The sequence below is a fragment of the Acinonyx jubatus genome, chromosome D4 (genome assembly GCF_027475565.1).
Source record: "Acinonyx jubatus isolate Ajub_Pintada_27869175 chromosome D4, VMU_Ajub_asm_v1.0, whole genome shotgun sequence".
NCBI lineage: Eukaryota > Metazoa > Chordata > Mammalia > Carnivora > Felidae > Acinonyx > Acinonyx jubatus.
This window is the reverse complement of record NC_069391.1, coordinates 8,092,210-8,116,469: the sequence shown is the minus strand read 5'-3', so window position 1 is coordinate 8,116,469 and position 24,260 is coordinate 8,092,210. Positions and strand designations below refer to the sequence as shown.

General features: G+C 43.8%; 1 protein-coding gene across 3 annotated transcripts in view; it reads left to right on the top strand.

Annotated features, from left to right (window-relative positions):
- The window catches only part of STXBP1 (syntaxin binding protein 1), a 74,056-nt gene that overhangs the window by 28,905 nt on the left and 20,891 nt on the right, over positions 1 to 24,260 (top strand). For all 3 annotated transcript variants that reach the window (XM_053204578.1, XM_053204577.1, XM_027035178.2), the window contains exons 2-11: positions 7,305 to 7,354; positions 9,032 to 9,113; positions 13,639 to 13,715; positions 14,572 to 14,650; positions 15,833 to 15,936; positions 17,850 to 17,998; positions 20,409 to 20,493; positions 21,282 to 21,412; positions 22,536 to 22,643; positions 24,132 to 24,192. In XM_053204578.1, the coding sequence (XP_053060553.1) occupies positions 7,305 to 7,354; positions 9,032 to 9,113; positions 13,639 to 13,715; positions 14,572 to 14,650; positions 15,833 to 15,936; positions 17,850 to 17,998; positions 20,409 to 20,493; positions 21,282 to 21,412; positions 22,536 to 22,643; positions 24,132 to 24,192 (926 nt within the window). The remainder of the gene's footprint in view (positions 1 to 7,304; positions 7,355 to 9,031; positions 9,114 to 13,638; positions 13,716 to 14,571; positions 14,651 to 15,832; positions 15,937 to 17,849; positions 17,999 to 20,408; positions 20,494 to 21,281; positions 21,413 to 22,535; positions 22,644 to 24,131; positions 24,193 to 24,260) is intronic.

Here is a 24,260-nt window from a genome sequence, read left to right as displayed (position 1 = left end):
ATAAATAAACATTAAAAAAAAAAGAAAGAAAAAACCCCCAGAGGACTCTCTGTCTCCTCAGAAGGGGTAGAAGGAGTCTTCTGTTCAATTTTGTATATACATTTAAGATCTATATTGTAGGGGCGCCTGGGTGGCTCAGTCGGTTAGGCGTCCGACTTCGGCTCAGGTCATGATCTCACAGTTTGTGAGTTCGAGCCCTGCATCAGGCTCTGTGCTAACAGCTCGAAGCCTGGAGCCTGCTTCAGATCCTGTGTCTCCTTCTCTCTCTGCCCCTCCCCCACTTGTGTCCTGTCTGTCTGTCTCTCAAAAATAAATAAATGTAAAAAAAAAAAAAAGATTTATATTGTATACATTGGCATGTTCTTGCCATTATTCTAAAACATATCACATGTTTGTCAGGGGTCAGAGTAGTTGTAAAGTTTTGGGTGAAGTACCTGTAGAGTTTGCTATCTAGTATTTTCGTGATTATTCTAAAATTGTATTTTGAATATGTACTTCTTTTTTTTTTTAATGTTTATTTATTTAATTTGAGAGAGACAGAGGAGAGAGAGAAGAGGCCAGTGGAGGAGGAGCAGAGAGGGAGAGGGAGAGAGAGAATCCCAAGCAGGCTCCACACTGTCAGTGCAGAGCCTGATGTGGGGCTTGATCTCACAAACTGTGAGATCGTGACCTGAGCCAGATGCTTAACTGACTGAGCAACCCAGGTGCCCCTGTACTTCTTCCTAATAGGTTTTTACATTATGTTAACGATCTTTATTAGTGGAAGCGACATGTCATAATTTTCATAAGGAAATAATTCCTTGTCTGTATGAACAACATGCTCTATAGTGACACCATAATAGGTGCCTTTTATGGAATGCCAAGCACTTACTAACCATTGTATCTCACTGATCTTTATAACGGGTCATTAGAGTATTATACTTCTAATTTTGCGGGTGAGAAAACTGAAGCCTGAAACATGTTAAACTTGCCCAAGTTCACGCAGTCAGCAAATGCCTGAACCTGGAGTTTCCCTGCTCTAACTTTAGAACTTCGCGTGGCACTTTTTGTTTTTTAATTGTGAGAGGTGGAGGTGACCTTTGCTTGAGTAACTAACCTTTATATTCAAGAGGGTGTCTTTTAGAAGAACTGCTACTATTCAGCCAGAATGACACTGGAAGCTCCCTGTACTTTGGGTTGGTAAAGAGGAGGGCAGCTGTGGCCTGAGTTCAGACTCCCTTAAATCTCTCTGTAGAATACGGTGGCACTTCTTCTGATCTGGTGGCACGGGACTTACGGTGCACCTGTTCGGGGCAGAGCATTAGGATATTTGAATCCCCCATAGTTTTAGGGTCTTTGGTAATGCTCACATTTCTCCCCCAAACTTCCAGCCCAGCTAATATTAGTCGTGCTGTTTCCGATATTTTGGTGTTCCATGGCCTTAAGTGTCCTGACACATGTCACTGTGAAAGGCAGTAATGGGTGCCAGGGCTATAAGGGCAGGGCTTCACAAGTGGGGAAAGGGCTTGCAGCTATCCCTAGAGCCAGTGCTTTGGAACCAACTCCAGTTGGTATATTGGGTGCATGTGATGAAGATGTCCCAGATAATCTTAGATACTTGCTATTTTCCTTGAGTTTGGGAGTCACGCAGGACCTAGAGCATGTGGTTGAGAAGGAACCTATTTGCTTAACCCCTTGTCCATGCGGGAAGCAGAGTCCACCAGGGCTGTGGTCTTCACGATTATAGAGAAGTTGAAGCTGCCCTAGCGTCTTCTGTCCCATCTTTATAAACTGGGTGGGTGATGGGGTGGACATGTTGGCTGTTGATGCACGGTTTGGTATGTAGAAACAAGACCTGCTGGTTGGACCAGCCTCAGAAGGTTTTGTTGTTTCTTTCCATACAAAGAGAACTTACAAGAGAGATGAAATGTGATTGCCAGGGATTATTTGTGAGGAAGTAGCCCAAGCTACTTGATTCTTAATGCTAAAATGGGCTCTAATCCTTGTTTCCTTTTTGGTATTGGATTAGAAAAATGTAGGGCAGCATTAGAATCGGCCGTTAACAATACCCAGGACAAATATATCTCCTGAGAATTTCGGAATGGGAGTAACCAAGCAAGAAGGATTGAAGTCCAGATTTTTACCTCCAGCTGAAGTCACTCTTCCAAGCTCCAGAGCCACCTCCAGCTACCTGCTCATATCAACCTTCAGATATCTCTTAGCCTTCTGTCTTTTTTTTTTAATAACTTTTTTTAAATGTTTATTTAATTTTGAGAGAGCGCAAGCAGGGGAGGGGCTGAGAGAGGGGGCCAGAGGATCCAAAGCAGGTTCTGCACTGACAGCAGTGAGCCCGATATGGGGCTTGAATTCACGAACCAGGAGATCATGACCTGAGCTGAAGTCAGATGCTCAACCGACTGAGCCACCAGGTGCCCCTCAATCTTTAATCAAAAAAGGACTCTTGGTTCACCTGGGTGGCTCGGTCGGTTGAGCATCCGACTTCGGCTCAGGTTATGATCTCACCACTTGTGAGTTTGAGCCCCACATTGGGTTCTGTGCTGACAGCTCAGAGCCTGGAGCCTCCTTGGGATTCTGTGTGTGTCTCTCTGCTCCTTCCTCGCTTGTGCTCCGTCTCTGCCTCTGCCCCTCCCGTGCTCTTGCTCTGTTTCTGTGTCTCTCTCAAAAATAAACATTAAAAAAAAAAGTACTCTTGGTATTCTCCTACAAATCAGTTCTCCCTTTAAATCTTTTCTCTCAATATCTCCAAATGTCTCACATCAGTTTCTTTGCTTGAGCCCAAAACCCAGGAGTTATGTCTCTCTTCCCCTTCCTCACACCCCCCACAACCAATTCAGCAGCTAGCCCTGTTGATTTTACTTCCAAAATATATATCAAATCCATCTGCTTCTTGCTATGACCCCTGCCACCAATCATGGTTAGCTGATTGCAGAGGCCTCCTAGCTCTGCGCCCTGCTTTCATTCTCATCCCTTCCAGTCTCCCCTCTACAGCATTTCAGAACATATTTCTGCTTTCAGTGGCTTTCCAGTGCGCTTCAGATAAAATCATATTCCTGTCAAGGCAAGGCCCTATATGATCTGGCCTCCAACCTCAGCTTATACCGTCTCCACTTCCAAGAAGATGTCAAGTTCTTTTTCCTTTTTCCAGCCCAAGCCTTTGTGCCTGCTCCTTCTTCCCAGCTTTTGAATGGCTGGCATCTTCCTTGTGAGGTTCACTTCCTCAGAGAGGCCTTGCCTGGCCCCCTGGTAAAGGTAGCTGTCGACACCTGTTTTTTTCTCTCATAGTCTTTGTTTATTTAACTCAGAGAGAACTTATGAGAAGCTGAGGTTGCCCTCTCTTCAACGTCTGCTTCCTCCACCAGGGTGTAAGTGCCATGGGAGCTGCACCGTATCTTCTGTGTATCCTTCCTGGTGCCTGGTCCACTGCAGGGCAAACAGTGGTCACTCAGCTAATGTTATCGAATGTAAGACTGGATCAATGAATCGATATGTTACTATCTCATTATTTCTGATGAGTACATTGTATTCCATTATATTAACGTAACCTAATTGACTTAACCACTGCCTTATTATTGGATGTATTTGTTACCAATTTTTCACCACACTGAAATATGGGAAATAATCTAAATGGCCATTGGGGAAATTGTTGACTAAACTAGGGACTATTATGCAGGCATTTAAAATCAGGAAACATTTCTATTAGTATGGGGCAATGAGCTTATTCATGAAAAAAGCATAATACAAAATTATACAGCATGTTCTTAACTATGTTGAGGTGCATAGAAAAAGCTAGCAGGAAATAAACTAAAATGCTAATTATGTACTTCAAGTTGGCAAGATTACAGGTGATTTTTCTTTTTGTTGTTTTTTTTATGTGCACAATACGTGATATTTTCTTCTTTATACTTTTTTGTGTTTTCCATGCTTACTGCTGTGTGTGGCTTTTTTTTTCTTTTTTAATTTTTCTTTTTTAAATTTATTTTTTAATTTGCATCCAAGTTAGTTAGCATATAGTGCAACAATGATTTCAGGAGTAGATTCCTTAATGCCCCTTACCCATTTAGCCCATCCCGCCTCCCATAACCTCTCCAGCAACCCTCTGTCTGTTCTCTATATTTAAGAGTCTCTTATGTTTTGTCCCCCTCCCTGTTTTTATTTTTTGCTTCCCTTCCCTTATGTTCATCTGTTTTGTCTCTTAAAGTCCTCATATGAGTGAAATCATAGGATATTTGTCTTTCTCTGACTAATTTCGCTTAGTGTAATACCCTCTAGTTCCATCCGTGTAGTAGTTGCAAATGGCAAGATTTCATTCTTTTTGATTGCTAATAGTCCTTTGAATATATATATGTATGTGTGTATATATATATGTATATATACACCACATATTCTTCTTTTATTTTTTAATGTTTATTTTTGAGAGAGACAGAGCATGAGCAGGGAAGGGGCAGAGAGAGAGGAAGACACAGAATCCAAAGCAGGCTCCAGGCTCCGAGCTGTCAGCACAGAGCCCGATGCAGGGCTCGATCTCGTGAACCACGAGATCATGACACGAGCCGAAGTCAGATGCTCAACTGACTGAGCCACCCAGGCGCCCCATATACCACATCTTGTTTATCCATTCATCCGTCAGTGGACATTCGGGCTTTTTCCATACTTTGGCTATTGTTGATAGTGCTGCTATAAACATTAGGGTGCATGTGCCCTTTCGAAACAGCATCCCTGTATCCCTTGGATAAATACTTAGTAGTGCAATTGCTAGGTCGTAGGGTAGTTGTATTTTTAATTTTTTGAGGAGCCTCCATATTGTTTTCCAGAGTGGCTGCACCGGTTTACATTCCCACCAGCAGTGCAGAAGAGATCCTCTTTCTCCGCATCCTCACCAACATTGTTGTTGCCTGAGTTGTTAATGTTTGCCATTCTGACAGGTGTGAGGTGGTATCTCATTGTGGTTTTGATTTGTATTTCCCTGATGATGAGTGATGTTGAGTATTTTTTCATGTGTCAGTTGGCCACCTGGATGTCTTCTTTGGAGAAGTGTCAGTTCATGTCTTTTGCCCATTTCTTCACTGGGTTATTTGTTTTTTGGGTGTTGAGTTTGATAAGTTCTTTATAGATTTTGGATACTAACCCTTTATCTGGTATGTCGTTTGCAAATATCTTCTCCCATTCCATCAGTTGCCTTTTAGTTTTGCTGATTGTTTCTTTTGCTGTGCAGAAGCCTTTTGTTTTAATGAGGTCCCAATAGTTCATTTTTGTGTGTGGCTTTTTATAATCAAGTAAAAAGTTTTTAAAGACTTTAGGAAACTTTTATGATAAATCAGACTATTGAAGATCATAAAAAGCAGAATTCAGAACCATTGTGCTCTAGAGAATGACCTAAATGTTTGAAACATGCTTGTTGGTGACAACTGCTCACCTTTGAGTCCTTCCAGGCCTGTGTATTACCTGGATTTAGAAAGAATGACGAAAGTGGTATTTGCTGTGAAGACTCCATGGCTGGGTAGACCTGTGTGTGGTGTGGCATTTATAGGAACTGTGGCTTATCAAAATGGTGATTTTGGTTGGGGGCATCCCACGGATGTACTCAGGGTTAGAAAGTCATCACAACTGCCTTTCACATCTGTTTTTGGAGCTTGAGGGGAGGCTCATGTGGCCCGAGGGATTGTCATAGCCTCTTAACTACTTCATTGAAGGCAGTGGTTCTCAAACCTGAGATCCGGTGGGGAGTCCTTGAGCAAAGCTGTCTTCATAATAAGACTAAGATGTTATTTGCCTTCCCTCTTACTCTCTCGCAAGTATACAGTAGTTTTCCATATGCTGTATGCTCCATAACAGATTGCAGAAGCAGGTAGGAGAACCCAGTAGTTTTTTTAGGAAGCCAGACATTAAAGAGAATTGTGAAAATGTAAAAAAAAAAAAACCCAAAAAAACCCCACCAATATTCTCACTAAAAATTGTTTTATTTTAGACAGTCTAGTTACATTTAATTAAAATGCCATCTCTGTTAACATATAATGGTTTTGTTTGTTTGTTTAAAGTAAGCTCTTTACCCAACATGGGGCTTGAACTCATGACCTGGAGATCAGGAGTCAGCATGCTCTACTGACTGAGCCAGCCAGGCACCCCTTTTGTTATTTTATTTTATTATTTTTATTTTTTTTTACATTTATTTATTTTTGAGAGACAGAGACAGAGCACAAGTCGGGGAGGGGCAGAGATAGGAGACACAGAATCCAAAGCAGGCTCCAGGCTCCAGGCTCCAAGCCGTTAGCACAGAGCCCGACGCAGGGCTCAAATTCACAAACTGTGAGATCACAACATGAGCTGAAGTCGGACGCTTAACCAACTGAGCCACCCAGGCGCCCCATATTTTATTTTATTTTATTTTTTAATGTTTATTTACTTTTGAAAGAGAGACAGAGCATGAGCAGGGGAGGGGCAGAGAGAGAAGGAGACACAGAATTCGAAGCAGGCTCCGGGCTCTGAGCTGTCAGCACAGAGTCCAGTGCGGGGCTCGAACTCATGAGCCATGAGATCATGACTTGAATCCCCAAGTTGGATGATTACGAGCCACCCAGGCACCCCACCCCTCTTGTTATTTTAAATGAATTAGTGGATACTTAAAAAATTTCTCAGCTTAATTTCTTTTTTTCTTTTTTTTTTTCTTTTTTTTTTAAGTTTATTTCTTAGTACAAGCGGGAGAGGGGTGGAGAGACAGAGAATCCCAAGCAGGCTCCGCATTGTCGGTGCAGAGTCCAGTGTCAGGCTTGAACCCATGAAACTCGAGGTCATGACTTGAGCCATAACTGAGTCAGATGCTTAACCAACTAAGCCACCCAGGTGCCCCTCAGTTTAATTTCTAATATGGTAAACATCTATTGATATTTACCTAACAAACACTCTTTGGAGTCCTAAATTTTTAAGAGTGTAAAGTCCTGAAACCAAAAAGTTTGAGAACTGCCAAATTAAAGGAACAGGAAGACAGGTGCCTGACTGGCTCAGTCAGTAGAGCATGTGACTCTTGATGTCAGAGTCGTGAATTCCAGCCCCATGTTGGGCCTTGAGCTTACTTAAGAAAAAAAAAAAAATTAAGAATAAAGGAACAGGAACAGTTTGTGGTAATTTGATTATGGCTCAGTAAGCAGATTGGTTGAATTGCATGACAAAGAAAACAAAGCCTGCTGGGGAGAAATGACCTAGTCTAACATAATAGGCAGTTGTTGAAAGTCCTTGACATTACTTTAAGTTTTCCTCCCTCCTTCCCTGCTTCCTTCCTTACTTTGTTTTTTTCCTCTCTCCTTTTTTAGAGATCATGCATGATGTGATAAAGAAGGTAAAGAAGAAGGGGGAGTGGAAGGTAAGTAGAAGAAGCACAATTAATGGCCTTGACATTCATGTGAAAATAGAAGAATGGTGAAGGTTTAAGAAAGTGGAGTTGGAGGAAAGGTATATAAGTAGGAAATCAAAGACTTTGCTGTGTCCAGAGAGTACAGAAAAAGGTGATCCACTGTGCCTCATTATTATGTAGTCCTGGTTAAGAAATCTGGCCATAAGCTTCTCTTAAAGATCACCTGGTGGGACACTTACCAGAGGAGTTCTTTTATTCAAACAAAATCTTAACCCAGCACCCCTTCTATAAAGCAGAAGAAGGTGAAATTATTCTACTTGCTATGGGTGAGAAAGAAGGAAGCCCCTCTGGTGGCCCTGAAGCATCTCCATGGAGCCCAGGCAGTTGCCATGGGCCATGGCCCATCCCCATTTATCTGTATAATGGGGATACATGGTCCCATGGTCCCATGGTCCATCCCCATTTATCTGTAACTACATAAGACCAAAAAAGGAAGCTTGTTTATTCATAGAACAGTGAGAGAAACGCTGGAGGCAAATGCTTAAGCCAGTCAGATTGATTACATCCTCAGTTACCGGAGTGGGTGATTCAAGTGGGAAAGTGTGCTGTGCTCCGTTCTGAAAGTCCCTTGGTTGTCTGAGATTGGGCATTATGCTGGCCAGGGGAACATGCAGTTTTACTTGAATTTCCCTGTGTGTCTTTGGAGGATTTATGCCAATCATTCTTGCCCCTAAGTTGTCCCACAGTCAGGAGCCCACACATTTTCAAGTTCACTTGGTCCAGGAACGACAGAGCTGCTTGGTACAGAAGGATTTTGGTCTCCTCTTCAGCCCTGTGAGATTCTGTTTTAGCCAGCACATCTCATCCTTATCACCCAGGGTGGAGGCCATCTGGCAGGAACTCTTTATACATGTCCTCTTTCTCTCTTACCCTTCCCATCAGGAATAGATTTACGGACTGGTGAACTTTGATCTTGAGAAAGTTGACTCAAAGTGAAAACTAATTGGTTCTTAGAGCTTTCCGCTCCACATTGTGTCTGGCTCCTGTTACCTCAGTTTGTATCATTAAAGAGGAAGAGAAGTAGCCTTATTTTAGATCCCAGCTTCTTCTTTCAACTGTGGGCTGAATGGAGATAGGGAGTTAGCTGACGAATTGCAGGGATGAAGCTTTCAGACCAAGCCTGGTATGTTCTCGTTTTCCCAGTGTGGACTGAGGTAGAGTATGCTTCCAGACAGCACCCCTGCCGGTACATCCTAATGATGTTGACAACAAAGGCCTCACCTTCCATGCCATTTATGTAGCACGGGTGTTCCTTCTCCTTGTAAAAAAATAATCTCCAATACAGGTGTCTCTGAGTGTGGGTGCTATAGATGAGTCAGTCTTGCCTGCTTTCTTGCTTTTCTATGAGTAGTCATTTTCTTTATCATGGAAAAACCTTAATTTTTTTAAGTTGATACAATTAAGTCAAGTTACCGAGAACAAACTCTAACTCCTAGAAGGTTAGGTCTGGGTGTGGTGTGGGAGATAAAAGCTAGCATGTATCTCAGCAAACTTCTGGCCCATCAGAAATATTTATAACTTAATATTCTGTATTTCTGGGGCGCTTTTTGAAGTCTGACATCGTAAGCTGATGAGAGAATCGTAGCAGGTCCCATGTAGGCTGTAAGCTGTTCTTTCTGCTTCCAGGTGCTGGTGGTCGATCAGCTGAGCATGAGGATGTTGTCCTCCTGCTGTAAGATGACAGACATCATGACCGAGGGGATAACAAGTGAGTGCAGCTCTTTCTGTCCTTGAGTGACGGTCAGGCCTTCTCCTTGCGGCAAGCTTTCCTCCTCCCTGTTTGTTATTATCTCACTTGACTTCAGATTCTTCCAACAACATGCGTAGTAAGACTGCAAATTCTTGAGAGAGACCCAAGGCTTTCTTGTTCATCACTAAATTCCTAGCAGCGGATGCAGTACTAGATGATCATTAAATATCCGGTAAAGGATGCCAAAAGGAAGGTTAAATCAAGGGGGGAAAAGGCAGGCCACCAATGGAAACAATGCACAAAAGACCCAAACAGGCACCTAACAGAAGAAATCCAAATAGCCAATAAATACATGAGAAATTGCCCGCCCACATTAGTTGGTTAAAACCAGAATGAGATCTTGCTATACACTCATCAGATTGGAATATTAAAATTCTGATACTTCTAAGTGACAGATAAGATGTAGAAAAATAGGAACTCCTATATGACGGGGTGTCCACTGATGCAGTTACTTTGAAAAACACAGACAGTGTCTAGTAGAATTGAAGTGCGTGTGCTCTGCAAGCCAGATGGTTAGACGTGTGTCCTCGACAACCTCAGGCTTGTGTGCCCAGAATGCACGTGCACGGATGTTCACAGAGCATTGTTAACATAGCCCCAGATTGGAAACAACTAAAACACCCGTGAAGAGTAGGATGGTTAAATAAGTTATGGTATAGTCACATAGCAGAATACTGTATAGCAACGAGAATGAATGAACTCTGACTGCTCACAAGCACATGCATAGATCTAGTAAGTAATGTTGAGCAGAAGAAACAATATTTACAGTGTGCTTCAATTTACATAAAGTTCAAAACTAGGCAGAACTAGGCTATGCTGTTTTGAAATGCAGTGTACATGGTAAAACCATGAAGAGACATGGTCACATTCAAGTCAGGATGGTGCTTCCCTTTGGAAGGAGGGGAGTGAGCACGTAGCAAGTGCATTTCTGTGAGTGCTGGCCAGTTCTGTTTCCTAACTGAGGTGACGCTTATGCAGGCCTTTACTTTTTTTTGTTTTAAGTTGGCTTATTTATGTTGAGAGAGAGAGACAGAGTGCACGGGAGGGGCAGAGAGAGAGGGAGGAAGAGAATTCCAAACAGTTTCAGCACTGTCAGCATGGAGCTCGATTCGGGGCTCGAAGCCACTAACCACGAGATCATGACCTTAGCCAAAATCAAGAGTCCGTTACTTAACCCACTGAGGCACCCAGGTACCTCACCCACAGAGTGGTGACCCACGGAGGTGCCTGTAATTATTTGTATGTTTATGTTTTATTCACTCTTTGGAATGTGTGTTACAGTTTCACAACAAATAGGCTTTAAAAAAATTTTTTTTAATGTTTGTTTATTTATTTATTTATTTATTTAATGTTTATTTTTGAGACAGAGAAAAAGAGTGGGGGAGGAGCAGAGAGAGGGAGACACAGAATCTGAAGCAGGCTCCAGGCTCCGAGCTGTCAGCACAGAGCCCAGCTCAAAGTCATGAGCTGCGAGATCATGACCTGAGCGGAAGTCAGACGCCCAACCGACTGAGCCACCTGGGCGCCCCTAATGTTTATTTAGTTTTGAAGGAGAGAGAGAGAGAGACAGAGTGTAAGCAGGGCAGGGGCAGAGAGAGAGGGAGACACAGAATCTGAAGCAGGCTCCAGGCTCTGAGCTGGACAGAGCCCGATGCAGGGCTCGAACCCACGAACTGCGAGATCATGACCTGAGCTAAAGTCGGACACTTAACTGACTGAGCCACCGAGGCACTCCAAGAGGGATCGTGGTTTTAATCTTTGAAACAGCGTTGATTGAAAAGCATTCTCTTCCGAGCTATTGTTTCAAACAAGGAAGTTAACTTGTTTTTCCTGTAAAAAAAAAAAATGTTGGATGGAACACACCTGTTTTAATAATACATCTGTTTCAATGCATTCCCTAGTTTTTTTCCTTGGAGATGTGTGGCTCACAGACTGTTGCTGGTCTTTGTCAAAATTATTACCAAATCACAATTACGGGAGGAAAAACTAAAAGGGTTGAGATTTCGTTAAGCTAAATGAATTTCATTCAAAGGTTTGTCCTTTATTCTAAGATTATGTTGTTCCTATTATTTGGTGTTAAAATATTTTCAAATTGTGAAATTATGGTAATAATATATTGTGGACTTTCTTATTGATTAAACGTAAGTGAAATATATACATATGCATACCTAATGTAATAATTTGGGGAGGTATAATCACACCTTGTGAGTCCTTCATTTTTAAAAACTTTTTCCAAATCCAGGTAATCTGTCATCAGAAACATAGTCCTATAAATGAGAATACATAGCTTTTAATGTGACTTTTTGTCATTCAGTGATCTAAGACCAGGCATTGCCCCTGTTTTGAGCTTGCAAAGTTATTTTTTTTTTAATTTTTTTAATGTTTATTTATTTTTGAGAGACAGAGACATAGCACAAGAGAGGGAGGGGCAGAGGGAGAGGGAGGCAGAATCCGAAGCAGGCTCCAGGCTCTGAGCTGTCAGCACAGAACCCGATGCAGGGCTTGAACTCACACAAGATCATGACCTGAGCCAAAGTGAGATGCTTAACTAATTGAGCCACCCAGACACCCCAAAGTTATTTTCTTCATTGAATTTTTAAAGCTATTTTTTTCTCTACCGAAGCGAAAGTTAAGGGGAGAAAAAGCCAAATGGAGCTAAGGAGCTTCTAATGAACAAGCAGCAGCACCCTGCCCCACTCTCTTCTCCCTCAGGGTCTACTCTTTCTTCTGGTTATTCTTTTGATATTTCTAGATGGAAACTTACACTGTTATCTTCGGATTCATCGATGGTGGATGTTATCTGTTGGCTTCCTGTGGTAGATGAGGGTTCAGCTCTCTCCCTACTGCACACAGACTTTTCCCTACCCTCAAACGTGGGTTCTAAAAAAGGTCCTTACTTGGCAGAATTGAAAAGTTAGCAGTCCTGCACTGAACCCCCAAAACGTCTGGGGGTGAAGTATTATGGGCCTATGAAATTCAGAAGTCTACAGCCACTGGTAAAGTCGATGGTTGAAGGATTTTGGTATTTGGACATTATTTGGATGTTCAAATATCTTTGGATGATCACAGTATTTGAAAAGTCTTTATAAATGTTACAAGGTATCATCCTACAGTGATGCTTTGATTTGCTTAAACCATCTGCATGGGAAGATAGCACCAAGTGATTATGACGTTCTCTCTTCACTAGAAGACAGTACAGTGAGGTGGCACGTCTTAAGCTTTATCAGGTGGCTGGTAAGATGAGGATTATCCCAGAAGCTCTTCTTTCCAGGTGAAGTAGCTGACATAAATAAAAGAAAGAAACCAAATGCCCATGGTTTAACAAAATATAATATTTAACCTTTGAGAAGCACAGTAGTATGTAGACGGCATGTTTAGAGTATCTTCATGCGATATACAAAAGAAAATGATGGAAGCTACCCAATTGTTGATAAACTCAACCTGGAAATTCTAAAGGAATTGGGATTATTTAGGACAGATGAGAAAAAAAAATGAAGAGGCAGAATGAGGTAGGATTTTCCATTGAAAATTAAAAAAAAAATTTTTTTAATGTTTATTTATTTTTGAGAGAGAGCACAAGTCCGGGAACGGCAGAGAGAGAGGGAGACACAGAATCCAAAGCAGGCTCCAGGTTCTGAGCTACAAGCACAGAGCCTGAAGCGGGGCCCGAACCCACAAACTGTGAGATCATGGCCTGAGCTGAAGTCAGAGGCTTAACCAACTGAACCACCTAGGCACCCCCTAAAAAAATTTTTTAATAAAAAAAAAAAATTTAACATTTATTCATTTTTTTAATGAATTTTTTTATGTTTATTTGAGAGAGAGGGAGAGAGAGAATGAGCGGGGGAGGGGCAGAGAGAGAGGGAGACATAGAATCGAGGTGGGCTCCAGGCTCTGAGCTGTTGGCCCAGATCCTGATGCAGGGCTCAAACTCACAAGCAGTGAGATCATGACCTAAACCGAAGTCAGGTCACTTAACCGACTAAGCCATCCAGGCACCCCAAACATTTATTCATTTTTGAGAGACAGAAAGAGACACAGCACGAGCAGGGGAGGGACAGAGAGGGAAGGAGACACAGACTCTGGAGCAGGCTCCAGGCCCCGAGCTGTCAGCACAGAGCCTAATGCAGTGCTCAAACTCACAGATCACAAGATCATGACCTGAGCTGAAGTTGGACGCTTACCCGACTACTGAGCCACCCAGGCGCCCCAAGGATTTTCCATTTTTAATCAAGAGATCAAAGACGTTACTTAAACTGAAATGGGAGATACTTAGTGTGATAAAATTCCAGGTTTTCTAACATCTCGAGCCTTGTGAGACCGTGGAATGTGGTCCCTGCAGGGAAGGGGCAAATGATTCCCACCCCACACCCCATAGCTTTTTACCTGCAGCAGTCTGAAGGTGGCCTGTCTAGATTGTTTCTAGTTTTATGGTCACCACTTATGTTTTCTTACTGACTGTGGGCTGCTGTTTGTTGTCTAGTTGTGGAAGACATCAACAAGCGCAGAGAGCCGCTGCCCAGCCTGGAGGCTGTGTATCTCATCACTCCGTCTGAGAAGGTAAGTCCCGCCCCCAGAAGAGCTTTGGCTAAGGTTGCACGTGCTGGCTTGGTGCAGAGCATCTGACATTTCTAGGTTAAGCGCGCATTTAACACACTGCTCTGATTAAGCGTGCAGTCCACAGACACGGAAGGAGGGGTACAGTGTGCAGTCGGGGTGCATTAAGCTCTCTCAAACACAGCTGCTGTCCAGAAGGCTGGGTCCGGGTCTCTCCAGTTTCCCCCTCATGCACTCCCTCTCCGGGGAGGAGACCCTCTGTGTCTTGAGTAGTGACTCACCTCCGCAACTCTGGCATTCTATAATTTTGGGTCTGTTTTGTCAGTATCCAGGTTATGGCAAAATTGACCTGTCTTACCATTTTAGGGGGGATTGGTTCAAACCGGTGTCCAGACAAGATTCACCTCCTTGCTTTTGTTTGATAGTTGCCTTAGGTCTCTTAATCTGTACAAATTCCTGCCAGTTTTCCATTCCTTTCTTTTCACTTTTGAAAACTGGCTTACAGCTGAGTTTTTGCAGATGCAACTAAATTGCCAGCACTTCATCAATATGAGTTTCCTGGAAGGTTTTTGACCACTTTCCTCTTTTGTGAATATCTTCTCAGGAACCCAAGTTATAGTGGCTCCAAAGAACTGATGCGGTCTTCTGGAATGAGCTAAGGAGGATTTTGTTCATCTAAACTCTGAAACAGTCCTACTTTTAAGGCTTCAGAACTCTGTTATGGCCAAACATGAATTCTACATTAAAAAAATCCCCTGCTGTTTTGTCCAGGCAGCTTGGATTTAACCCAGTTCAGATATAGGTCCACATTTGCTGGCAGAATTGGATTCAGTTCCTTCCTTTTCTCCCCCCTCTACAGTCTGTCCACTCTCTCATCAGTGACTTTAAGGACCCACCGACCGCTAAGTACCGGGCTGCTCACGTCTTCTTCACGGACTGTAAGTAGGGCTGGCAGTTCCCACCCCTGTCCTTCCAGGTTAGCGTCTCTGCACAGCAAGGCTGGTCAATAGGGAAGAAATGGTTCTTGCCACGTTTCTCCTGATCTTTTATTTTCTCTTCAGAAGAGAAATTGCCTAAGAGAGAAAAATAAACACACGCAAATACAAACCTACTCAGTCATGCCGTCCTTCCTGATGAAAAATAGCACCTCTTCTAAGGACTAGAGGGCTGAGTGCTGAGAAGAAATGTCCAATGCTAGCTTTGATGTTTCACTGTATAGACTTCCAGATATCACCGTAAACTGTAGTGTATTTCCATCAGGTTTTCAGCTACAAAGATAGTCCAATCCAGTGGTGATTGTAGCAGGCAGAACCTGCGTCATCATCCTGGGATTCATTTTCTTACTTTGTGGAGGTTTTTTGCACAGGGAGCCTCATGCAGAAGCGTCTGGGTCACTCTTTGTTAATAGCAAAGAGAGGGGTGGCCGAGCTGGCTAGCTAATGAGTTCAGCAACAACAGTGCACCCTCCGTTCCTCTCTTTAGGGAAAGTCCCACAGAACTCGCCACTGAGAAAAGGAGGAAGGGTTCTTACGAAGAATAATTGTTTACTATCTGAATTCGGGTGAAAAACAGAGCAGGAACGTGACATTAGTAATAATAAACCAAAAAAGCATTTCTGGGAATCCGAAGCCATATGTTTGGCTCGGGAGAGCCCTTGGCAGTCCTGGTTTCCCCACGGGCGGGTCTCGTGTGCGGCTGAGTTCCTTCAAGGGTCCAGAACTGCCTGTACTGCCTTTCCCGCCGGTTTCGATTTTCTTCCTTATATTTTTCATTAACGTGTCAGATGTGTGGTGTTTGTTCGTATCATAGGCCCTTTTCTTATCCCCTTCTTAATCTCTTATGGGGTTTTTTTTCCTTTCCCTGATATCAGAAAGTAGTTTATTAGCTCTCAAATCTCAATCTTATTGCCATTTGTTTCTCTGTTATATGTGGAGGGCCTTTTAGGTGGCTTTACATTCCCTTTATACCTTATAGTTAGTGGATATCTTAGGATGGGACGAACATTCCAGTTGCCTTCTTGAAATCCTAATAAAATAAAAACCCCACCAGACGTGTGCAACTGCTGAAATGAAGCAGCAAGCGGACAGGAAAGCCTGCTGTCTTTTGTCATATTCTTGCAGCTTGTCCAGATGCCCTGTTTAATGAGCTGGTGAAATCACGAGCAGCCAAAGTCATCAAGACTCTGACGGAAATCAACATTGCATTTCTCCCCTATGAGTCCCAGGTGAGGCTGAGTGGGGTGTGCATGGAAAATCTGGATCCTCGCTGCTCAATCAGGAACCCTGGCAAATCCTGAGAGGGGTGTGTGTAGTGAGGAGAGGTGGGGAGGAAGACTGTGGATTCAGAATTGCCGAATGACGTGCATAAGTGGATGTTGATGGAATGGAAGCAGAGTTCCTCAGGGGTCTGCCCGATACCCTCATCTTACTCTCCGGTTATTTCTGACTTTTTTTTTGGTCAGCCCTCACACCTTTCTTTGTATGCATTTCATCCTTGCTCGCAGCGTTCACTCCTGCTGGCTGACTCCTTGAATAACCAAAAGGTAGCCAGTCCAAAATGAGCAGGGAAGGAGAGCAGGGGAAGGGATCAGACAACACCTATCTGCTGCACAGGAGACTGGTTTTTGCAGAGATAACCTCCGCTCACACTCTGCCGGAGGAGCAGATGGTAGCCTTCGTCATTGGCTGTTAACACTTCAGATGCCAGAGCGCCGCCACAAACCTCTCCCCTTGGGAAAATTGTTAAGCTAGAAAAGGTGAAGCTGATTGTGAGAGAGTATACAAAATTTTTATGTTAGTTTTGCAAGATTGGTTAATGTGTCTTCTCCCGGCAAACAAGAAGCAAAAATAACAGGACTCCTAGGCATTTTGCAAAAGGTAAAAGATGACTGGCGTATTTCGTCTTTATAGATCAGCTTCTAGACACCAGAGAGTGACCTATTCTTAAGTTAGGAGGGATGGAAAACATTCAGTGTGAACTTTTTTTTTCTTAAGTTTATTTATTTTGATGGGAGGCGGGGACTGGGTCAGAGAGAGGAAGAGAGAATCCCACGCAGGCTCTGTGCTGTCAGTGCAGAGCCGGACACGGGGACTCAGACTCACAAGCTGTGAGAGCCGAGATCAAGAATTGGTCTCTTAACCGACTGAGCCACCCAGGCGCCCCAGTATAGCATGAACGTTTAAAGACAGTGTCTTTCCCTTAGTGCTTGACATAAAGCCTGTTCCTAGCTTGAAGGCAGGAATTTTTTTTTCTCTGTGTGAGCCCACCTGGATTGGGCTCACACAGAGAGTGTATTCAACCGATATTACATTTCATGTATTTTTAAAAAGTGATAAATTTGTTTTTAACCTCAGGTTTTGTAGAAGATCAGGGTAGTTTATATAAGTGAGACTTTGAGAAAATACTGATAGCTGATAAGCTAGGTAATTTAAGAGGCGATGTTAAACTTCTAGAATAAGAAGAAAAATACAACATATTTATTATAAGGATAGGAAATTATTCAATCCATAAAAATCTTTATTCGCCCACAGTCACAGATAATTTCCAGCTTGTCCCTTACTTTATAAAAACTTACAATGGCCTATGAGGGCTTACACTACCCTCCTCTCCTGTTCTTCTGGCCTCATTGTTCATCAGACAGTCTGGGGACATGCCTGCCGCAGAGCCTTGGCATTAGCCGTTCCTTCCATGTGAAAGCCCCCTACTGGTCCTCACCTCCTTTAAGCCCTTGCTTCTACATCACCTTTTCAAGGAGGCCTGGTGTCCTCCCTATCCAGTCCCCCAGGGCTTCTTCCCCTGCTGAGTTGTGTTCTCACACACTTACCAGTTTCTCACATATCATGTAATTTACTTGTCATTATGTTTATTGTTTATTGTGTGCCTTCTCCTGTAAGATTGCAAACTCCTCGAGGACAGTCATGTTTTGGTCACCGATAGTTCCCAAGTGTTTAGCACAGTGCCTGGTCTGCAGCAGACACCCAGCACATATTTGTAGAATAAATGAAAACATGTTCTACAGACTCACTACCAAGGTTGGAGAAAACTCCCGAGAGCTCACCATTTTGCACGCTAACATGATACATATATATGTGTATATATATATGTATATTTTTTTCCCTTATTTCTTTTCCTTTTCAGGTGTATTCCTTGGACTCTGCTGACTCTTTCCAGAGCTTCTATAGTCCCCACAAGGCTCAGATGAAGAACCCAATACTGGAGCGCCTGGCAGAGCAGATTGCAACGCTGTGTGCCACCCTGAAGGAGTACCCGGCTGTGCGGTATCGGGGGTAAGGCAGCGGGCCAGTCTGCCTTCAGTGGCCTCTCGTGTGTCCACTGGGCGAGGAGCTTCCTTTTGCCTTGAGATTCCTCTGGCAGTTGTCCTAAGAGGGTTAAGATTTGAGTGTTCTTGCGTTTATAATTCTTCCAACGTTTTTGATATTCTCTAAATTTTATTGTGAAATATACTGCATACAGAAAAGGTCATGAAATATATATATTCAGTTACTTAATAGCTAAATTTGAACTCCTATGTAACCACAACCCAGGTTTCCTGTGGGGTTTTTTTTTATTTTTTGTTTTTTGTTTTTAGCTCTTTCCAACCTTTAAAAACAAACACTATCTTTGCAGAAGGTGTCCCAGAGTAAGATAAAATACAAGGACAGTTCTCCAAAGGACATATTCCCCAGATTCTATAAAGTCATTCACGTATTACTTACCTGCTGTGTACTTATCCTGAAGACACAGTCCCTGTCCTTAGGAGCCCTGATCTGGAAGGGTAGGTAGCATGCTTACCAACACGTGTGTATGTAAGCTGTGCACACCCAAACTACGGCCCTGCAAGACCAGTGCTTGAGGGCAGTATAAGCTGTGGGCTAGGGCATCCCAAGTGGGGAGAGCCCTTTGAGCTGAGAGACCAGAGGTGACATTTAGGCTAGGTCTTGAAGGGCAGGTTCAGATTCCATTAGACCAATGAGGAGTACAGGGCATTTTGTGTAGACAGTTGGCCCTTGCCATTGGAATGTGCAAATGTTTGGCGTTGGGAAAACAAAGGATGAGTTTGAGGAGGGTTGGCAGTCTGGCACAGTGTCTGTGTAGGGCAGTGGGGCAAGATGAAGCCGCTCCTAGAGGCCCCGGATGCCAGGTTTGGGATTGTGTCGGTCAGTGGTTCTCCCTGGGAACCTTTGGGGGATTTGCACAGGGGAGCGAGTGCAGTGCTGTGGGAGTGAGAGCAGCAGTCAGGCAAGGAGACCCAGAAGGGGTGGCCACTGTAGGAGGAGTGGGGGCCTGAACAGGCAGTGCTGAGGATCAGCATGGCCCCCTGTCCTGCCTGCCTCCTTGTCTGCTGGAATGTGCAGCCATGGAAGAATACCTCCCTCTATTCTTGATGTTTCCTGACAAAAGCCTGTGGAAGTTCAGAAATGGGGGGGCTAGGCCATAGCTTCTGACAGGGTAAGGGGAGCTTGGGGTTCATTTGGGAGGAATGGGGCTGGGAACAGAGCTGCTTTAGCGCTGCGCCTGGCCAGGTGGCAGCAGCCACACTCTGTACAATCGGGAGGGGCCCCAGGAAGTGCTGTCAGGCCTGGCCAAGGGGAAAGGCCCACAGGGTCTCACTTGTACCTTTCTGGCTCCGCCAGCAGAGGCGCCTGGTGGCTCTGTCAGTTAAGCACCAGACTCTTGATTTCAGCTTAGGTCATGATCTCACAGTTCGTGGGTTTGACCCTCCCTGTCGGGCTCTGTGTTGTCAGTGCAGAGCCTGCTTGGGATTCTCTCTCTCCCTCTCTCTGTGCCCCTCCCTTGCTTGTGTTCTCTCTCTCTTAAAATAAATAAACTTAAAAAATGTGTATCCCCTGCAACAAAACAAAACAAGGTCAAAGGAAATTTGAATTGTGGGAAGTGAGAGAATCAGGTGGGTCAGGCTCGGACAGGCTGATCATGGGAAAATGGTGGATGGCCAGTACCCTCTGTTGAAAGGTGGTCATTTTTCTGAAGCCAGTTGGAAAGATTACTTCTGTTTTCATCTAGATAGTTGTTGTTTTTTTTTTTTAGGTTTATTTATTTTGAGAGTGAGCAAGTGAGTAGGGAAGGAGCGGAGAGAGAAGGAGAGAGAATCCCAAGGAGGCTCCACTCTGTCAGCACGAAGCCCAGCGTGAGCTGAAATCAAGAGTCTGACGCTTAGGGGTGCCTGGGTGGCTCAGGTGGTTAAGCGATGGACTTCAGCTCAGGTCATGATCTCATGGTTTGTGAGTTCGACCCCGCATCAGGTTCTGTGCTGACAGATCAGAGACTGGAGCCTGCTTCAGATTCTGTGTCTCCCTCTCTCCCTCTGTCCCTTCCCTGCTCTCACTCTGTCTCTCTCTGTCTCAAAAATAAATAAAGATAAAAGAAAAAAAAAAAGAGTCCGACTCTTAACCGACGGAGCCACCTGGACACCCCTACTTGTTGTTGTTGTTGTTGTTGTTGTTTTTAAGGAATTAGGAAATCATTTATGTTCCAGGCACTGAGCAAATCTTTTTATTTTATTTGTCACTTGAAATTATATACGTAATACATGACTATATTCTCAGTGTAGAAGAACAATTCAGGTGAAGCTCGTCTCCCTTGACCCTCCTTACACTGTTTGGCGTTCCTCCCTGAGGCAGTCAGTGCCAGCAGTTCGGTGCACGGGCAGTTCACCCTATGTCACTCCTCCTTTGTCAGGGAATACAAGGACAATGCTTTGCTGGCTCAGCTAATCCAGGACAAGCTCGACGCCTACAAAGCCGATGACCCAACAATGGGCGAGGTAAGTCTGGACTTGGTCCACGTGGTTCTCTCGCCGATTGACCATAGTGTTTATATGGCATTCCTGGGGACAGCTTGGTTCTGTTGCTCACAGAAAGTGCCTGGTGCCACTGTTCCTGCACATTGGCCTCCAGGGAGATGCTCAGGCCCTTGGGCAGGATGATAGAGATTTTGCTCAGTGTAGCCACGGTGACCAACCTGTTTCTGTTTGCTGGGACTTTCCAGTGTTAGCACTGAAGATCCTGTGTCCTGGGAACCCCCTCAGTAGTACAGTACCCAAACCGGAAAATCAACACCCGTACCATCTCCAGCCCTTAATCCCACTTCACTAGTTTGTACATGTGCTTGCACGTGTTTTCAGTTCTGTGCAATTATATCACATGTGTAGATTCATAGAACCACCACAGCAATCCAAACAGAGCTGTTCCATCACTGCAAATCCCAGGCCCTGGGAACCCCCTTGGTCCCAGGCCGACTGGATGGTGGGTCACCCTATTTGTAGCCGAACCCAGATAGTACTCTCTTTCATAAGCTCACCTTGGAGCCCAGCCACAGTTTTGGACCTGCTTGAAAGGATGCTCATTATGAGATAGACACATTGGATTTTTGCATGGTGTGACTGGTGTTCTCGTCAAGCAGCAAATGGACTAGTCAGTGCTATTTTAGTAGGTTTTATCTCAGAGTTCACTTCCTGGGGCTGCTTTTACAGGGGGGACAGCCACGCCAGTGGGAGAGGCTGGAGTTGTATGGGTGGCTTGTGAAAGTCTTCCCCTGTGTCCATTCTTCCAGGGCCCAGACAAGGCGCGCTCCCAGCTCCTGATCCTGGACCGCGGCTTTGACCCCAGCTCCCCCGTGCTTCATGAATTGACCTTTCAGGCTATGAGTTATGACCTGCTGCCCATTGAAAATGATGTATACAAGTAAGTGTACACACCCAGTGTGGCTTTGCAGACAAACCAAACGCACCTCTTTCATCCTAGGGAATGCGGGTATGTTGATACAGTCTTGCTAATAAGCCTGTAAGCTTTTCTGTGGGTTCCCCAAGTCCACTTGGCATTAGCAGCCAGGAACTGTTGCCCCTTGTGGGGGAACAAGAGCTTTAGAACTTTAGTTCACGGCTCACATCACCTCAGCTCAGAGCCTGCTTGGAGGTGTTCATATGTTGGTGTGCGCGTGTGTGTGTGCGTGCGCATGTGTGTCTATGTCTGTGCATGCAAACGGATGCATATCTTATTCAGGGTTCAGACTTCTTAATTATAGGTCGTGAAATATGATGATGATAAAATATGTCACCAGAAGTTTCTTACTGACCTTTATTTGTAGAAGAGCTGTTTTCTTCATTATAATAAACATTTTTCTTGGTAATAGTCATCCGAAACTTAATTTCTAAAAACGAGTATTTGTTTTTTTGGAAACAGACTGTATTATTTTCATGTATTTTATTTTATCCTTTATTTTGTAACATATTTTAAACATAAACATGTTTAATCATAAACATATTTTAATCATTTGTAGTGGTTTCAAAATGAAGGTTCTAAAAATATGACTGAATCTCAGTTTTCTTCTCCGTTGGTACCTGTAATTCTTGCTTTCCTTTAGATGTTCGTGATTTCACATGTAAAAATATGCTGAGGACCTGTTGCAGGCAGCTGATTTTAAAACTGAAAATTTAGGTACCACACATTTGCGGATGGTATCCCAGTCCTTCCCAGGGAGGAGTAAACGTGATCTTTGCTTTTCTTTTACGAGTCATTCTGAACCCACCTTTAACCTAACTTGAGCACGTACTAGCTAACCCTGAAGATTTTAAAACAGCTTCAAGTCCATTGCCTTTGATTAGGACTCTGGGTCTCTACCTTCCCGAGAAACTGCACCGTGTCAGTGCTGATGCAGCAGACCTGATACAGACCATGCCCCATCGGATGGTCAGGGGGCCTGTGGTAAAATCCTCCGTGTGACATCTGTCTGCTGAGGACTATAAGCTCTTATCTGTTACAAATCAGAGGGAATTGGATACATTTTGTGGGGACATATCCTCTCTAGGTACGAGACTAGTGGCATTGGAGAGGCCCGGGTGAAGGAAGTGCTCCTGGACGAGGATGATGACCTCTGGATAGCGCTGCGCCACAAGCACATCGCGGAGGTGTCCCAGTAAGATCCCTTTGCTCCATCCCTCCCCAGGGACTTCAGCCAGACCTCAGCCACCCCTGCCGCCCCAGCTCCAGGGCTCACTCCATAGTACAGGGTGAAACCTTTCCCCAGATGGCAGTTGCTAATGTGCACGTTCTGGGCACTTGCACAGAGCTGGTCAGTAGATGAATTTGCCAACATGCTAACCAGTGATGATGACTCCCTTCTGATCTCAGCTCGAGTGACACCAACTTAACTGAGTGAGAAAATCCATTCTGTGTTCAGGTTGCTCTTAGGATTTTTAGAAAACATCTGTAGCTCTCAGGAAATGCTTTATCAACACTGAACATTTAAAGCCGATTCCTTCCATTGAAACACCCAGATTCTACTACATCAATTTGATTTTCTTTTATATAGCCAGTGTGTAATCTTCTTCCCCTTTTGTCTTACCTAAAATTTCTAAGGAAGAGCTGTGCCTTGAATCTGTGCCTATTGAATCTGTGCCTTGCTCTCAAAATGTTTCAAAATGTTTGTAACACCTGAATGTTGTTGTTGTTGTTGTTGTTGTTGTTGTTGTTGTTGTTTTTAATGAGAGAGAGAGAAAGAGAAAGAGAGAGAGAGAAAAAATATCTCAAGCAGAGTCCACGCTCAGCTCAGAGCCGGACACAATCCCACAACCCTGGGATCGTGACCTGAGCCAAAATCAAGAGTCACATGCTCAACCTACTGAGCCACCCAGGCGCCCCGTAACAACAGACTATTTTATAAGACCTTTATGCTATTGAGAACAATTCTACTTTTGCAAAAATATATTTTCTGGCTGTTACATTGAGTTGGTGATAGTCTTAGGAAATTCACAAGGAAGCAAGAAAATAAGACAGCCTTGGATAGTTCAGTTCAGAAAAGTAGTCCCCAAACTTTTTGGATCACTCAACCTTAGGAAAATGTTGATTCACATTTCCAATATGTGAGTTTATTTATGAATTTACTAGTTTATTCTAATATATATATATTTTACAGTATATACAAAAATACAAATTTGAAAAAGATGGAGTAAAATAAACATAAATAGAAGTACTAATAATTCCTTTTCTTGAATCATCCTGTACACCTCCTCTGGAGACCCTGGTTGAGAATATTGGTTAGGAGGGGCACCTGGGTTGCTCAGTGGCCTAAGCATCCGACTCTTGCTTTTGGCTCAGGTCATCATCTTATGTTCATGATATTGAGCCCTGCATCAGGTTCCGTGCTCACAGCATGGAGCCTGCTTGGGAGTCTCTGTCTCCCTCTCTCTCTACCTCTTGCTCTTTCTCTCTCTCTCAAATAAACATTAAAAAAATAGAATATTAGGAAAACAGTGTATCCCTCTCTCTCCTCTTCAAAAATCACTGTAAGTGCATACCTTAGTGGCAGGAAAAGTCACCATGTATTCCTAAAGGAAGAATCTTGCACCACTAGTATAGGACTTGGTGTTGCTGTGAAACTTAGTTGCCTCCTTCTGTCTTCCAGGGAAGTCACCCGTTCTCTGAAAGATTTTTCTTCCAGCAAGAGAATGAATACCGGAGAGAAGGTAAATGCATCCTAGAGCTCCAGTGCCCTTTAGGCTAATCCCGGTCTTCCCTCTGGGAGCCGGCAGGC